General features: G+C 65.4%; 3 protein-coding genes across 3 annotated transcripts; all 3 read right to left on the bottom strand.

The window, feature by feature from the left end:
* Positions 1 to 1,544: 1,544 nt before the first annotated feature.
* Positions 1,545 to 2,118, bottom strand: LOC102104369 (peptide YY). Its single transcript, XM_005532483.2, has 3 exons — positions 1,940 to 2,118; positions 1,745 to 1,816; positions 1,545 to 1,593 (listed from the first exon to the last, which is right to left on the bottom strand). The coding sequence occupies exons 1-3, from the start codon at positions 2,116 to 2,118 to the stop codon at positions 1,569 to 1,571; spliced, it is 276 nt and encodes a 91-aa protein (XP_005532540.1). The 3' UTR covers positions 1,545 to 1,568.
* A 3,429-nt stretch (positions 2,119 to 5,547) lies between these two features.
* Positions 5,548 to 7,746, bottom strand: TMEM101 (transmembrane protein 101). Its single transcript, XM_005532455.3, has 4 exons — positions 7,606 to 7,746; positions 6,490 to 6,670; positions 6,273 to 6,419; positions 5,548 to 5,894 (listed from the first exon to the last, which is right to left on the bottom strand). The coding sequence occupies exons 1-4, from the start codon at positions 7,740 to 7,742 to the stop codon at positions 5,586 to 5,588; spliced, it is 774 nt and encodes a 257-aa protein (XP_005532512.2). The 5' UTR covers positions 7,743 to 7,746; the 3' UTR covers positions 5,548 to 5,585.
* A 1,009-nt stretch (positions 7,747 to 8,755) lies between these two features.
* LSM12 (LSM12 homolog) lies at positions 8,756 to 14,718 on the bottom strand. Its single transcript, XM_005532454.3, has 5 exons — positions 14,550 to 14,718; positions 12,705 to 12,838; positions 9,873 to 9,982; positions 9,422 to 9,548; positions 8,756 to 9,170 (listed from the first exon to the last, which is right to left on the bottom strand). The coding sequence occupies exons 1-5, from the start codon at positions 14,668 to 14,670 to the stop codon at positions 9,078 to 9,080; spliced, it is 585 nt and encodes a 194-aa protein (XP_005532511.1). The 5' UTR covers positions 14,671 to 14,718; the 3' UTR covers positions 8,756 to 9,077.
* Between the last annotated feature and the right edge of the window lie 83 nt (positions 14,719 to 14,801).

The following is a 14,801-nucleotide window of genomic DNA, read 5'->3' as shown; positions in this document are numbered from 1 at the left end:
GGCTGCGACAGCGACAGCGACAGGGGCACAGTCAGGGGCACAGTCAGGGGCACGGACAGGGACAGTGACAGGGGCACAGACAGGGGCACAGTCAGGGGCACGGACAGGGACAGTGACAGGGGCACAGACAGGGACAGGGACAGCGGCTCACACCCGTGCGCACCGCGCAGGGATGGGAACAGGAGGGGCTGTGCTCTGACACAGAGCACACACACACCTGGACACACCTGTGCACACCTGGACACCCCTGCACACCCCTGCACACCCCGTGTCCCAGCCCTGCACACCTTCAGCCTTGCACAGTTGCACACGGGTGCCCCACGCGTGTCCCCCGTGTCCCCTGCACACCCCGCTTGTCGCGCACCCGCTCTCTGCTCACCCCGCCCGCTCCCCGTCCCCTCTCACCTCCTTCCTGGGGCGGGGGGACACGCGACACGAGGGGGCTGTGCCTGGCACGCGGGGTCTCGCTGCCGCTGCTGCCGCTGCCGTGCCGGCCCTTTTATCCCCCCGTGTCCCCGCTGATGTCACCCCGGTGCCCCCTCGGACGGGGAGGGGGGGACAGGGGCCAGCGTGGGAGGTGACAGGGCCAGCTGGCCCCTGGTTAATGTTTGACCCCGCGCTGAGGGGGCTCCCAGAGGGGACAGGACGTGGACACGGGTGTCCGGCCCCACGGAGGGACACAGGGACAGGGGTGGGGACAGAGGGACTAGAGGGACACGGTCAGGGGGGCTGGGGGCGTGCAGGGGTGGCAGGAGTGGACGGAGGGGTGGGGAGTGGGACAGGGGGATAGAGGAGGACCCTGGGGTGAGGGAGGGGGGCCACAGCCACACCCAACTGCCGCCGAGGGGACGGGGCTGTCCCCAGACTCCCACCACGGCCACGTGCGGGGCAGAGAAACCCCCAGCCCTGTCACAGCCCCCGCAGCCCTCACACGGGGGGCCCCCGATGCCAGCACCCCCTGCCAGGGCACCCCAGCACCCCCACGAACGTCCAAGCCCTGCGCTCCAGCCCCACCCCAGCCCCCCCAGCACCCCGACATTCATCACTGCTGGGTGCCCCCACCAGTGCCCCCCCCACCCAGTGCGCCCCAGTATCCAACCCCAGTTCCGCCCCCAGCCCACCCCACCCCACCCTCTCCTACTCACCCTCTCCAAAATTCCCACCCCTCACCCAGTTCCATTCCCCTCCTTTCACCTCCCAATCGCTCCCCACCCCCGACCCCCGTCCCTGCACCCCGACACCTCCTGTCCCTTGTTCTTCCCACCCCCCTGCCCCCCTCCATCCCCCCCTCCATCCCCCCGCGCTCCCCGCGCCCCCCGCACTCAGCGCGGAGCCGGCCGTGCCCACGAGCTGCTCTTTATTGTCGCTGTGCAGGGACCACGCGGGGCCCCCCGACAGCGGTGGGGAGGGGACGGGGTCGGGGGCTCCCCCCGACAGCGGGACGCCCCCGGGCCGGGTTCTGGGGGTCCCCGGCCCTCCAGCGGGGGGTCCCGCGCTGGCCCTGGGTCCCCTGGGGGGACCTGGAGAGATGGGGAGGATTTGGGGGACAGGGGGGCTGGGCGGGGCGGTCACCACGAGGAGTCGTCATCGAACCTGCGGGAAGAGCCGGTGTGAGAAAAGGGGGAACGAGACCCCCGAACCCCCCCGGGACCCCGAACGGCCCCGGGACCCCCACCCCGGCGTGCGGGCGACAGCGCAGCCCCTGTGTGCAGCCAGGGAGGGGGACGGCGACAGGGACACTCACCGTGACCTGTCACTGCCGGCCCCCAGGAGCAGCTCCGCCACCGCGGCGCCGGGGCTGGAGCGTTTCCCGTACCTGCGGGACACGGGAGCGCGCGTGAGCAACGGGGACCCCGCGGGCGCGCGCGCGGAGCCCAGGGGTGCGCGGGGACAGGGACGGGCGCACCAAGGGGGACGCGTGTCCGGCCCTGTCGCTCACCTCTGCCGCGTGACCAGGTTGATGTAGTGGCGAAGGGCCGAGAAGTACCGGGCCATCTCCTCGGGGGACGCGTCGTCCCCGGGGCTCTCGGGTTTCGGGGGGTACGCGGCCGCCAGGCACAGCAGGACACAGAGGGACACGGCCACCAGCGTGCGCCACGGCCGCGGGGACATCACCATCTGCGGGGGACGGGGGCGAGGGGCGGCTGCGGGTGGGGCACCCCCAATCGTCCCCGGGACCCCCGACCCAGCTCTGCCCCCCACCACACCCCGGGACCCCGTTCCCTGTGGGAATGTCACACCCTCAGAGCACCCCCAGCTCCCCAGAGGATTGTTTCATCCCCCACCCGGGACCCCAGCCCCCCTGAAGGGACATCTTCACCCCCCGGGACCCCCCCATATCCAACGGGGACATCTCCCTCCCGGAGACCCCCCCGCAGTGTCCCCAAGGGAGCTGTCCCACCCCCAAGGACCCCACAGACCCACGTGCACCCCAAGGGACCCCACAGGTCCCCAAGGTGATTGTCCCTCCTGGGGTCCCGACCTCCCCTCAGGGACCCCCCGGGACCCCAGCCCCGTCCCTGCACTCACGACGGCGGAGGCAGAGGTGACAGGTAGGGCCTGGCAGTGGGGTGACAGTGCCGGGGACACGGCGGCTCCTGCACCCGCCCGGGGTTTTATAGCCCGAGGGGGGCTGGTGGCTCCTCCCTCACGCGTGACAGACCCACGGGCACGCAGGACCCTGCGGCCCCCCCGCCACGGGCAGGCGACACGTGCCAGCACCTTGTCACTGTCCCCCGGCACAGCCCCCGGCCCGGGGCACTGAGGCTGGGGAGGACAGAGCGGGGCGGGGACACGGCGGGGACACACGGACACGGGGACAGGGGGACACACGGACAGACACGGGGACACGCGTGTGGCCACAGGACACGGACACGGCAACGCCAGACGGGCACGGGACATGGGCACAGATGTGTCGTGTCACCACGGCACAGGCAGGTGAGACAGGCACATGACAGATGTGACAGGCAGCAGTGGCACAGGGACACAGGACAGGACACAGGACAGGGACACGGGTGTGACACAGCCCTGGCACAGGGACACAGGACAGGGACACAGGAAAGGGACACGGATGTCACACGCAGCCCTGGCACACAAACCTGCCCTGGGACAGCCTCGGGGTGTGACAGCGGGACGCAGGGACATCAGCCACACCCAGGGACACAAACACGGCACATGGGACAAGCCACCCACGGGGGACAGTGAAGGGGGCAGACACACCCGCAGCCACGGCTGCCTCAGTTTCCCCAGACGGGGCACGAAGCCGCCACCACGGCCCTGTCACCGCAGCCCCCGCCACGGCCATCGATCGCTGTCACCTCCCCAGGACGGATGAGGTGGCCTTTCCAGCCCCCCAGTCCGTTATGGATTTACCATTAAGGAGCAATCACCGGCTCCGGGGGAAACTGAGGCACGGCGGGACGCGGCGGGGACGTGCCCGCCGGGCAGGGGCCACCAAAGCCACCGTGGGGCTGCGGCGATGGGGAGAGGTGGCAGAAGGGGGTCCCCAAAAACGCCGGGATGGCCCCACCCAGCCGCAGCCGCATCTCCGGCCGGTGGCGAGGAGGGGCCGGGCTGGAGGGGACACGGCCCGTGGGGACACAGGGGGGACACCGGGGGGGGCACCAGCCCGGCTGGATCCGGCCGGAGGGGACACGGGAGGGTGCCAGCCCCGGCCGGAGGGGACACGGGAGGGTGCCAGCCCCGGCCGGAGGGGACGCGCTCCGCACTCGTGCCCCGGCTGTCACCCGGCGAGCGGCGGCGGCGGGGACGCGGCTGGTGGCAGTGGCGGGGGCTGTCCCCCGTGGCGTGGCCGCTCTGTGACACCCTCCGGGAGCGGGGGACACGGGCGGGGGGTCCCGGCCGAGCGGCGCCGGGCTCGGGCAGCGCCGGGAGGGGGGAGCGCCCCCCCCACCCCCCCCAGCCACGAACCTTCCACGTCCCCGCGGCCGATGCGGAGCTGATGGGACCGAGGGGGCTGCGGGGACCCCCCCGCGGGACCTGACGCGTGTCCGGGGAAACTGAGGCAGAGGGGATGGGGCTGGCCCCCCCCAGCCCCGGCGCAGGGGGGGATCTGCCCCATCCCGGGGTCTGGGGGGACCCCGCCACAGCGACAATGTCACCGCGTTGTCACAGATGTCCCCCGGCCTGGGGGGGGGGATCGGGGCGCGGGTGGCCCCCAGCGCCCCCCGGCAGCCGCGGGGGGGTCGGGGGGAGGCGGGAGCGTTCTGCCCCATTTATCCGGGTGACAGCAAACAGACATTTTCCAAAGGTCACAGGATGGCTCTGCCGGCGGGGGGGGCGCGGGCTGCACCCCCCGGCACAGGGGGGGACCCCGATGGGGACAGGGGGGTGTCCCCTGCATGCCCCCACCGCTGCAAGGGCAGCGAGGAGGAAGAGGAGGGTCTGGGGGCGAAGGCGGGGGGCTGGAGCAGCCGGGGGAGTCCCGGGGGGTGAGGAGCCGCGGTGGCCCCCCCGAGCAAACACGGCTCTGCCGCCTGCCCGCGTTTTATGGCCCCGGTTCCGCCGGAGGCGCATTAGGGCCCCCCGGAGGAAGCCCCTTATCAGCGCTGTTTGCTTTTCCGGCCAGCCCGGGGGGGACACGGACACCTGTCCCGGCCGGGGGGACACACGGACACCTGTCCCGGCCGGGGGGGACACACGGACACCTGTCCCGGCCGGGGGGACACACGGACACCTGTCCCGGCCGGGGGGGACACACGGACACCTGTCCCGGCCGGGGGGGACACACGGACACCTGTCCCGGCCGGGGGGGACACACGGACACCTGCACAGCCCCGGAGAGGGACACACGGACACCTGTCCCGGCCGGGGGGGACACACGGACACCTGCACAGCCCTGGGGGGGGACACAGAGCCCTGCCCAGCCCCGGGGGGACACACACAGCCCGGGGACAGTGAGGACACAGCCTGCCGGGACCCCGGGGGCTGCCAGGCCCTCCCTGGGTCCCTCTGGGACCCCCACCCGTGCCAGAACACCCACAGCTCCTCCACCGGGTCCCCAGAGTGGCTCCCCCTCAAGCAGCTCCTCTAAGGCCCATGTCCCTCCCCAGACCTGTCCCCCCCAAAGTGGCTCCCCATGAAGGTCCCCCAAATCAGCCCCTCCACCCCAAGCTGCCAGAGCTCTGCCCTCCAAGCCCCCCAAAGCATCTCCCCCGAATCAGCTCCCCCCAAAAGTGACTCCTCTGAAAGCTCTTCCCCCAAAGCAGCTCCCCAGAGCGTTCCTGCCCTGCAGTTCCAGGACCCCAAAAGCAGCTGCTGCCCCCCAAAGCTGCAGCCCCCTCCCCCTGGCACCCAAAGCCCCCAGAGCGAGACATTAAAGATTTCTCAGTGCATCAGTAAAAATACATTTTTTTTGGGGGGGGGAGCAGTGACACCCCTCAGCAGGGAGAGGGGCCCAGGCCACACAGTGGCCGCCACCCCCCAGGCAGGACCCCCCACCCGTCCTCCGCCACAATTATCAAATATTTACAAACAACACAAAAAACAAAATCAACCAATAAATAGTGGTGCTCCTTAAAAAACCCCTCCCAGCCCCGATCCCCCGCTCATCCCACGCCGTCCCCTCATCCGTCGGTGGCCAGGATGACCACGGCCCCGAAGATGCCGACGTTTTGGCCGATGAGCTTCATCTGGTTCCAGAACTCGACGCGGCGCAGGGCGTGCCAGTAGCCCAGGTTGCCGTCGATGAGGAGGATGGCCAGGGGCAGCAGCACGGCCAGAACCTGCGCCGCCGCCCGCACGTAGTAACCCGACAGGAAGGCCAGGGCCAGCAGCCCGTAGAGCAGGAACAGCAGCTGCAGGGCCAGCTCACCCCCCAGGAGGTGGTCCAGGTAGGCCACGCGGTCCTCGGTGCTGTGCTGCAGGGAGTAGGCCTGCGGGGACAGGGGACACCGGGGAAATGGGGACACCGGGGATACTGGGGACTCTGGGGACATTGGGGATACTGGGGACTCTGGGGATACTGGGGACTCTGGGGACTCTGGGGACATTGGGGATACTGGGGACTCTGGGGACAGTGGCAGCAGGGCGAGTGATGGGGATGGAGCTTCTCCTGCAGGGACCTGTGTGCCCAGCCCGCAGCTGTGGCCACCGGCCCTGGCTGTCCCCAGGCTGTCCCCTGGCTGTCCCCAGGCTGTCCCCAGCTGTCCCCAGGCTGTCCCCTGCTGTCCCCTGGCCATCCCCAGGCTGTCCCCTGCTGTCCCCTGCTGTCCCCTGGCTGTCCCCAGGCTGTCCCCAGCTGTCCCCGTTACCTGGCAGATGAGGTAGATGCCCAGGAACACCTGTCCCGTGGACTGCAGCGAGCGGCTGCGCGGTTTCTGCCGGTACAGCTCCCCGGCGCCGCTGGCCAGGATGAGGAAGCCGCCGATGATGGCGATGGTGCGCGAGTACATCCGCACCTGCGGGGCCACGGCGGCGTCACGGCCGCCCCGGGGCCGCCGCGGGGCCGCGGGGGCCGCGGGCTCTCACCTTCAGCCAGTCGCCGTAGTGGACGTGGCCCCCGACGTGGGCGGCGTAGGTGGCCACCGCCAGCTGCAGCGCGGCCCCCAGCGCGAACCAGCGCCGCTTGACCCCGAAGGACATGAAGCTGGCGCAGAGCACGGCCACGCCCATGTCCACGTACAGGTAGGGCACCGGGATGTCCGGCTTCCTGCGGGGATGGCGGCTCCGGCACCCCCAGACTCACCCCGAGCCCCCAGACCCTCCCCCGGGGTTATCGGTGAGCCACAGCCCCTCCGTGCCCCACAGAGCCCCCCCGTGCCCCCCACTGCTGCTGGGACCCCTTCCCCAGAGCCCAGCGCTGCCCCTCAGCCCCAGGCAGCAGCTCCGGGCCCCACTCAAACCCCCCTGAACCACCCCAAACCCCCCTGAACCACCCCAAACCCCCCTGAACCACCCCAAACCCCCCAACCCCACCTCAAACCCCACCTGTCCCAGCCCCAGCGAGGGTCCCTTTCACCCGGAGCAGCCCCACACTGACCCAGGAGCCCCCCAGGTACCCCGCACCTCAGCAGCCCCCCAGCCCCTCACAGCCCCCCCAGCCCCCCCAGCCCCTCACAGCCCCTCACAGCCCCCCAGCCCCTCACAGCCCCCCAGCCCCTCACAGCCCCCCAGCCCCTCACAGCCCCTCACAGCCCCCCAGCCCCTCACAGCCCCCCCCCAGCCCCTCACAGCCCCCCCAGCCCCTCACAGCCCCCCCAGCCCCTCACAGCCCTCACAGCCCCCCAGCCCCTCACAGCCCTCACACAGCCCCCCCAGCCCCTCACAGCCCCCCCAGCCCCTCACAGCCCTCACAGCCCCCCCCCCCAGCCCCTCACAGCCCCCCCAGCCCCTCACAGCCCCCCAGCCCCTCACAGCCCCACACACCGCCCCGCGCTTCTCCCACGCCCCACACCAGGCTCCGGCCCCCTGACCCTCGGGGCTCTCCCCCAGACCCTCAGAGCCCCACACCCACCCGCGGACTCTCCCAGATCTCCCCCAGCCCCACGCCCGCCCCTTCCCGCCTGCACCTGCAGCCCCCGCCCGGGCCCCCTCCCCACCACCACTTGCAGGCGCCCCGGCCCGTCCCGAGCCCCGGGCGCGCACCGGCGCAGGTCGGCGCGCTCCGCGCACAGCAGGAGCCCGCTGAAGCAGTGCCAGAAGGGGAAGCGGGTGAGCAGGACGCCGCCGCCCGCCGTGAGCAGGCGAAGCGCCCGCCGCCTCCACCCGCGGCCCGCCGCCATTACCGGGCTGTCCCGTCGGAAGTGCCGCGCCGGAAGTGCCGGCTCGCGGACCAATCAGCGCCGCCCAGCGCCCCGCCAAGGGGAAGCCACGCCCCCTCATTTGGAGCACGCTCATTGCCCTCAGGCCGCGCCCCTCCGGTCAAAGCGCGTTCCCCGTCCCGGAGCCGCGGCCCCGCTCTGAACCGCCGCTCGCACCGAGCCTCCATCCTCCCCAGGCCCCGCCTTCTCCCTGAACCCGCGCCTCTTGCAGCGGAACCCCTGCCGTGCCCTACACCGCGCCAAATCAACCCCGCGACCCCTCATTGCCGCGCCAGGCCCCGCCCCGTTAGAGCAAACCCCGCCCCCGATCACGCCCCCTCCCATGGCCCCGCCCACAATGAAGCCACGCCCCCGCCACGCCCCCATGGCCACGCCCCCATTGAGCCCTCACAGACTCCGGTGATGGTTAAAAAAATTTCGGGTTTTTATTGTTTTTTGCTAAACAAGACTAAAAAATTTTCCTTTTTTTTTCTTTTTTTTTTTTTTAATTTTTTTTTTTTAATCTTTAACTTTCCTAAAGGCAGGGCTTGAATCGTTTTGAGTTTGATCTGCTTTTTTTTTTTTTTTCTTTAATAATAATAATAAAAAAAAAAAAAAAACGAAAGGAAATAAAATGGGGAGGGGGGAGGATCGTGGCAAAAAACAAAAAATTAAAATTAAAAAGGAAATTAAAAATTAAACGAAAAAGGGCAAAAAAATTTAAAAACATAAAGGAAATGGGGAGAAAACCCCAAATCCAGGTTCTGGCTGCTCCCAGGGGAGGTTAGAGGGATTTTTTTGCCACGACCCTGCTAGAAGCAGACAAATATTTAAAGAACATTTTAATATATATTCATATATATATTTAAAGATAAGAAAAATAAGACTAATTCAAGCCTTGCCCTGTGCAAACAAAATTAAAACGAGACCACGTAGGTCACAAGGGTCCCGGGTGGGCCACCACAGTCAGCTCGTTAGCTTTATTTTCTGGGGGGCATTTTGGGGAAGAGGGAGGCAGGAATTGGGAGGAAAAGGAAAAAAAAAAGCCCAAAAAATAAAATTAACAGAGTCTGACTGGCTGGAGGGAGAAACCATGGCAGAAAAACAAAGTCTGTTAGTCAAGTAATGCGTGAGGAGCTTTAAATTATTCTTTTTTTTTTTCTCGTTTGTTTTAAAGTCTAAAGTTTGGAATTGGTTGAGATTCCCAAGAGAAAAAAAAAAAAAAAAAAAAAAAAAAAAAAGGAAATAAAAGTTGAAGGTGCCCCCAGTGCCACCTCCGGGGAGGGGACACGGGGACGGGGTGAGCCCGAGGTGGCCTCAGGATGAGAGGGACGTGTCCTTCTGTGTCTGCTGTGCTTGTGAACGCTGCAGGACCTTCTGGCTCTCCACGTCCCTGAAGTGTTTCTCCACCTGCAGGGGAAGGGGGGCTTAGGGGAGGAACGGTGCCCAAGGGGGGCTGCAGAGCCCCGGGAAGGGCTGGGGTGTCCCCAGGGAGGTGACACCCGCCCCGTCTGTCCCCTCCTCACCACGCTGAACACACAGCTCAAGGAAGGGTGGGAGGGGGATCTGGAGAGGGAAGGGGACGGCCAGGACGGGCTCCTGGGTGTCCCCAGGGACGTGTCCCCCTCCCAGCACCCCCAGGCTCCCCAGCCCACACTCACTATTTTGCGTACGTGGCTCAGGGCGCTTCCCTCTTTGCCTTTACAGTTTTCCACCTGGTACGGAGGGGCAATGACGACTTCTTCCATCACAACTATGTTCTTCTCCTGCCATTTACAGTCTTTAATGCTGAGGGGAGGGACAACGGGATCAGGGAACGCCAGCTGGCCTGGGAAAGCCACCACTGCCCCCCGGGGTGGGTCTGTGTCCCAGTGAGAGGGAAAAGAGCCCCCCAGGTCACTGCAGCTGGAGAGGGGTGGGAGCCCAGGGGGGTGGGATGTGCCAGGAAGGGGCAGGGAGCGGGCAGGGAGCCACCCTCCCTCCCCGAGGATCCCATCCAGCACATCCCAGGACACATCAGAGCGTCCCACAGCGACCCAGCAAAGGGAATCCCCCAAAAAGCAGCCTGGGGACCCCGAGGTGGGGACTGGGGACCCCGAGGTGGGCACTTACGTCTTATGGATGGTCTGGAAGAGCTGCTGCCCCTCCAGAGAGACACCAGCACTAATTGCATATGCCTGGCTCATCTTCTCCTCCTTCTCCGTCCGTGCTTTGTTGGCAAGCTGGGAAAACACAGGGACAGGGAATTGGGCTGGGAGCAATGAGGGGGCACAGGGACCCCCCCAACACAGCTCTGTCCCTTGTGATTCCAGCCTGAATTCCCCTGCTGAGGCATCCTCACCACTGCCAGAGATTTGGGGGATGGTGGTGCCACCTTTCCACATCCCCCTGTCCCTTCCCCTTGGCCTCTTCTGAATTAGTTCTGGCATTTTAGGTGCAAACCACCCTCACTGCTCCCTTTACTTGGGAGGGAGATGGGGAAGAGGAGCCTGAAATACCCGACACGCTGGGAGTAAACGCTCCATGCAGGAGTACGAGCAACTTTAGCCTGCAGCAATTGATTTGCTCCCAAAAAATAACCAGAATTGGTTATCTGGGAGTCGCATCCGTGTGTGGGGAGGTGTGATTACACACAGGGTGCTGGAATAGAGATGGAAAACCCCGACCCTGGCATCCCCCATGTTGAATCCCATGGATGTGGGAGGAGAAGGATGCAGCGCCTGGAGGCAGCAGCCCTGGACCAGCTGCCTTTTCCTGGCTGGAGATGCCGCAGTGGAGGAGCCACATCAGCATCATCCCTCCTCTTCCTCCTCCTGGAGCCTCCTCATTCCTGGGAGCACACCCAGAGCTGGACTGGCTTCCTGGCGCTGGCTGAGGGGGTTTCACCCCTCCCGAAGCCCCTCTGGGTAGGGAAAGGCCAAGCTCCCTCTGGCTGGGGACACTTCAGTGCCTCTCCCAGCCATGTCCCCCCTCGGTGCCCTGGGAGCAGCCACTGCAGGGGGACGCTCCCCGTGTGCTCCCCGTCCTCCTCCCTCCCAACAGGGACAGGAGCCTTCCTCACCTTCACAAGCCACCCACCCCATGCCATGGCAGAACTGCTCTCTCCAAGACCACCAGGCAGGCTTCCAAACCAGGCACAACGTTCCACAGGAACTTCCCTGCACCCCACACCCTTCCCTGCCCCTCATCCAGGTAGGGGAGCCACCCCGAGGCTGGAGAACTGGGATCCCGACCTGGATCCCGACCATCCACACTGGGATGGGCTGGAACTGTGGGACCGAGCACTGGGGATCCCCTGTGCCGTGCCCTCCCTGAGCAGATCCTCTTCCCAGCCAGACCAGATCTCCCTTCCCCAGCCTGAGGTTTAGATCCCCTCTGTCCCAAGCCTCTGGCTTTCCCGAGCCTTGGGATGCTCCAACAGCAGCTGCTGCACCCAGGCTTGGGGACAGCCCTGAGGAGAGGCCACCGGGAGGTGACCGGACACCCCGGAGAGGTGCCAGCAGCACCCCAGCATTTCCACGGGGATCCACCCATCCCTCATCACTCCCCTGCAGCACCACGTGCTCCCCCTGCCCATCCACGCTTGCCAAGAGGAAACGGATCAGGCTCCTGGATGTGAGCGCTGCACGGAGCTCCACGGCTCCCCTGCACACACCTTGTGCAGGCGGCATGAATGGATGAGTCACTTCCCCGCTCCCTCAGGATCAGTGACGGAATCAGCAGCAGCACGCAGGGAGGGACCGCCAGGGCCACCAAGGTTCGTGCCAGGGCCACCAAGAACCACGCCAGGGTCCCCCAGTGCCAGGGTCGCCCTCACCCCACCTGGGTGGCGATGGAGGGGATCCCTCCAGAATCTCCTGCAGTGGCAGCGGATGGCTGTGCCGAGCTCCTCTGGTGACCAGCCCCGTGGCACAGGTGGTGTTCCCAAAAGTCCCCAACTCTCCGGGTTCCCTGCAGCACCACCAGCACTCCCACGTGCCCACACCTCCTCCTCCTCCTCCCAGTACAACCAGTACCAGCCACCAACATCCCAGTCCCTGAACATCCATGGGGAAGGGGATGTGGGGCAGGGCCCCACAGAATCCCCCTCCTGCCACTGGAGTGGCCCCTTCCAGCTCGACTCCATCTGTAATTTCCCCACACACCAAATCCACAATCACTGGGATGCTGGAGAAGACCAGAGAGCACTGGAATTCCTGAGGGGGATCCCTCAGGCTGCGCTCCCAGCCATGTCACTCGCTGCAGTGACAGCCAACAGTCACATCTTGGTGGCAGCTGTGTCATCCCGGACCTCGGAGGTGTTAATCCATCGGGAAGGGACCCGGGGAGGGGATGGACACCCAGCTGGTGCCACCTGTTGTGACACAAAGCCTCGGGAGAGGTGTCCCTGTGGGACACGGAGGTGACAAGTCAGCCCCCCACACCTGGATTCAGCCCAGCACCGAGGGCTCGGGGTCACCTTCCCTTTCTTTCCAGGATGGATGAAAAGCAGTTCCTCAGAATTCCATGAGCTCCACATCTTCACCCCTCCTGTCCTCTCCAAAACGCCAGTCTAGACCCAAAACAGCATCATCCAGACCCCAAACACCACCACCTACCCCAAACTACCAAACCCAGGCTCCAAACCCCTCAGAACCCAAGCCCCAAAACAAGATCACCTTAGATCCCAAAAATGCCAAAATCCAGGTCCCCAAATGCAAAAATCTAGACATAAAATCCATGCCCCAAAACCACCCAAAATCCAGGCCCTAAATGCCAAAAGTCCAGACCCTAAACCCAATAAAACCCAGAGGCCAAACTACTAAAACCCAGAGCCAAATGGCCAAAGCCCAGAGCCAGAACGGAGCTGGGGGAAGCTGTGCTGGGAGCAGGCGAGCTCCAGAGGCGAATCCCGCTGGATCCCTGCAGGATTCCCGGAGATCCCTGCGGGAAGGGCTCTCTCACCTTGCTGACGTTGAGGGAGGCTAAAGGGGGAGGCGTTTCCGTGCGGTCATTGATTATTTCCACTTCTGACACGTACTGTAAGTTTACGAGCAGGATGTCTGCGTGGTTGGGCTTGCCACTGGAAGAAGGGCATTCTGGAAGGGGGGGGATTAAGGAAAACAAATCCAGAGGGAGGTTTTTATAGGTGGGACACAGTCCAGGAGCAAACCGGGAGAAGGGTGGGTTTGTGGGAAGCTCCTCTGCTCCCTTGTCCCTTCTTGGGATAATCAGTGATCCCAACAGAGCCGCTCATCTCTCTCTGGACCCATCTGGTGCTGATCCTGGTCTATCCCAGCTCCAGATTGAGTTTTCCAGTCCTGGTCCACCAGCACCAGCCCACCACCACCACTGGCCTGAACCAGCACCACCAAATTTGCACTTTTTCCCACCAGAACTCTTTCCTCTTGCGGGCAGCAGCCTCCCTGGGAGCATTCCCTGTTCTGGAAGGAAGGGAATTGCCAGGAGAGGGACACACAAGGTTTGTTGTTGGTACTGCTCTGTGAATGAAACACCACCCCCCAAAAAAACCCCATCCCTTCCAGAGCTGCCAGGGATCCCTGCACAACCCCCTGCTCCCATGAGGATGGACGAAGGGATGGAGCAGGGGGCACGGCACGGAGAGTGCCAACGCCATCTCCTCCTGGAACAGATCCTCGTGGAGATCCCTGCTCCCCTCCCAGCACCCCTGAGCACAAGGTGGAGCCCCCCCTAAAAAAAAGCCAGGGAATTCCAATCTTTCCCTTTGGGGGATGAGCTGGAGCATCCCAGCTTTGGGAGGAAGAGGCGGAAGGGAAGCGCTCAGCCCTCTGTGGGGCAGACAAGCAGCACTGAGCAACCTGTTGGACCCTCCGGGATTTTCCTGCTGTCTCTAGCGGGACCTGGGAGCTCCCCTGGCTCCAGCCACATCCCAGGCACCCAGGGGGCCTTCTCCTATTGTGTTTCCCACAGCTCCAGCCACAAAACCCTCTCCCAGCTCCTCATTCCCTGCAGAACCCACCCCTGGGCCCCCAGAACTCCAACGCCAGCCCTGAGCTGAGCATTCACCTTCCCCCCCTCTCCTGGGTGTCTCCACTGTTTTCCAACAGCCCTTGGCTTTTCCCATTCCCTGCAGATTCCAAACAAAACCGTATCCAGATATATTTATACTGGGGGGGGGCCAGGAACACCCCACTGCCCCCACACACCCCAATACAGGGTTCCTCACTGCCCCCCAAAAAACCTCCAGGACAAGTTCCCCCCTATTCTCCCCAAAACTGGGTGTTCTCTCTCCCCCAGTTTAACCCAGTGCAGGGCTCCCCACTCCCCCTCAAAAGCTCTTTTTAATACAGGGCCTCTCATTCTCCCCATTCACCCCAATACAGGCTCCCCAATCCCCCCAATCCAAACCTCCTCACTCCCCCCAAAAACTCCCTCTAGGACACCCCACATCCATTTACCCAACACAAGACCCCCGCCTCCCCCATTCTCCGGGGCACAGGGCTCCTGAACCCCCCGCTCACCGATCACAAGGCCCCCCAATCCCTCCTCACCGATCCCCCCGTTCACCCCCACAAAAGTCTCTCCAATTCCCCCAAAACCTCCCTGCCGGACTCCCCACTCCCCCCCTCCCTCGGGGGTCTCCCCGCTACCCCTCAAACCCCTCCCTGTCGCCGCCCACCTCGATCCCCTCACACCCCCTCCCCTCCTTCCCCCCTTTCCCCTCCCTCCCTCACGCCCCCCCCCGCTCCCCATCGGGCGGGCCGCAGAGGCCCGAGCGGGCCGCGCCGGGGCCGGGACCAGCGCGGCGAGGCGCGGGCGGATGGATACTGAGCGCCAGCATCTTGCTGGGGTAGTCGAAGGCGACGACCTCGCCCTGGAGGCGCTGCTCCTGGCAGGTGCGGCAGGACACCTGGCTGCCCACGCTGAAGTACTCGCCCGGCGCCGCCATCTTGTCCGCCCGCAGCGCCCGCGGCTCCGCTCGCCTCGGCCAGGCGCGGCGGGGGCGGGGCCGCGCGGCAGCGAGGGCGGGGATTGGCGCTCCGCCCCGCCGATCTGCTCCGCCCCGCGCCCTGATTGGCT

Source organism: Pseudopodoces humilis, chromosome 29, assembly GCF_049639895.1.
Source record: "Pseudopodoces humilis isolate 2021_Gansu_Grassland_sample_001 chromosome 29, ASM4963989v1, whole genome shotgun sequence".
In the NCBI taxonomy this organism is placed as follows: Eukaryota; Metazoa; Chordata; class Aves; order Passeriformes; family Paridae; genus Pseudopodoces; species Pseudopodoces humilis.
This window is presented reverse-complemented; position numbering and strand designations above follow the sequence as displayed.

Excerpts from the sequence above, each read along its gene's own strand:
- LOC102104369 (XM_005532483.2), bottom strand. The coding sequence starts at position 2,118 with ATGGTGATGTCCCCGCGGCCGTGGCGCACGCTGGTGGCCGTGTCCCTC. Across the intron at positions 1,817-1,939 it reads AACCTGGTCACGCGGCAGAG|GTACGGGAAACGCTCCAGCC; the intron begins GTGAGCGACAGG and ends CGTGTCCCGCAG. Across the intron at positions 1,594-1,744 it reads GCCGGCAGTGACAGGTCACG|GTTCGATGACGACTCCTCGT; the intron begins GTGAGTGTCCCT and ends CTCTTCCCGCAG.
- TMEM101 (XM_005532455.3), bottom strand. The coding sequence starts at position 7,742 with ATGGCGGCGGGCCGCGGGTGGAGGCGGCGGGCGCTTCGCCTGCTCACG. Across the intron at positions 6,671-7,605 it reads GAGCGCGCCGACCTGCGCCG|GAAGCCGGACATCCCGGTGC; the intron begins GTGCGCGCCCGG and ends CCATCCCCGCAG. Across the intron at positions 5,895-6,272 it reads GCATCTACCTCATCTGCCAG|GCCTACTCCCTGCAGCACAG; the intron begins GTAACGGGGACA and ends CTGTCCCCGCAG.
- LSM12 (XM_005532454.3), bottom strand. The coding sequence starts at position 14,670 with ATGGCGGCGCCGGGCGAGTACTTCAGCGTGGGCAGCCAGGTGTCCTGC. Across the intron at positions 9,983-12,704 it reads CCTCCCTCAACGTCAGCAAG|CTTGCCAACAAAGCACGGAC; the intron begins GTGAGAGAGCCC and ends GTGTTTTCCCAG. Across the intron at positions 9,549-9,872 it reads TTCCAGACCATCCATAAGAC|CATTAAAGACTGTAAATGGC; the intron begins GTAAGTGCCCAC and ends CCCTCCCCTCAG.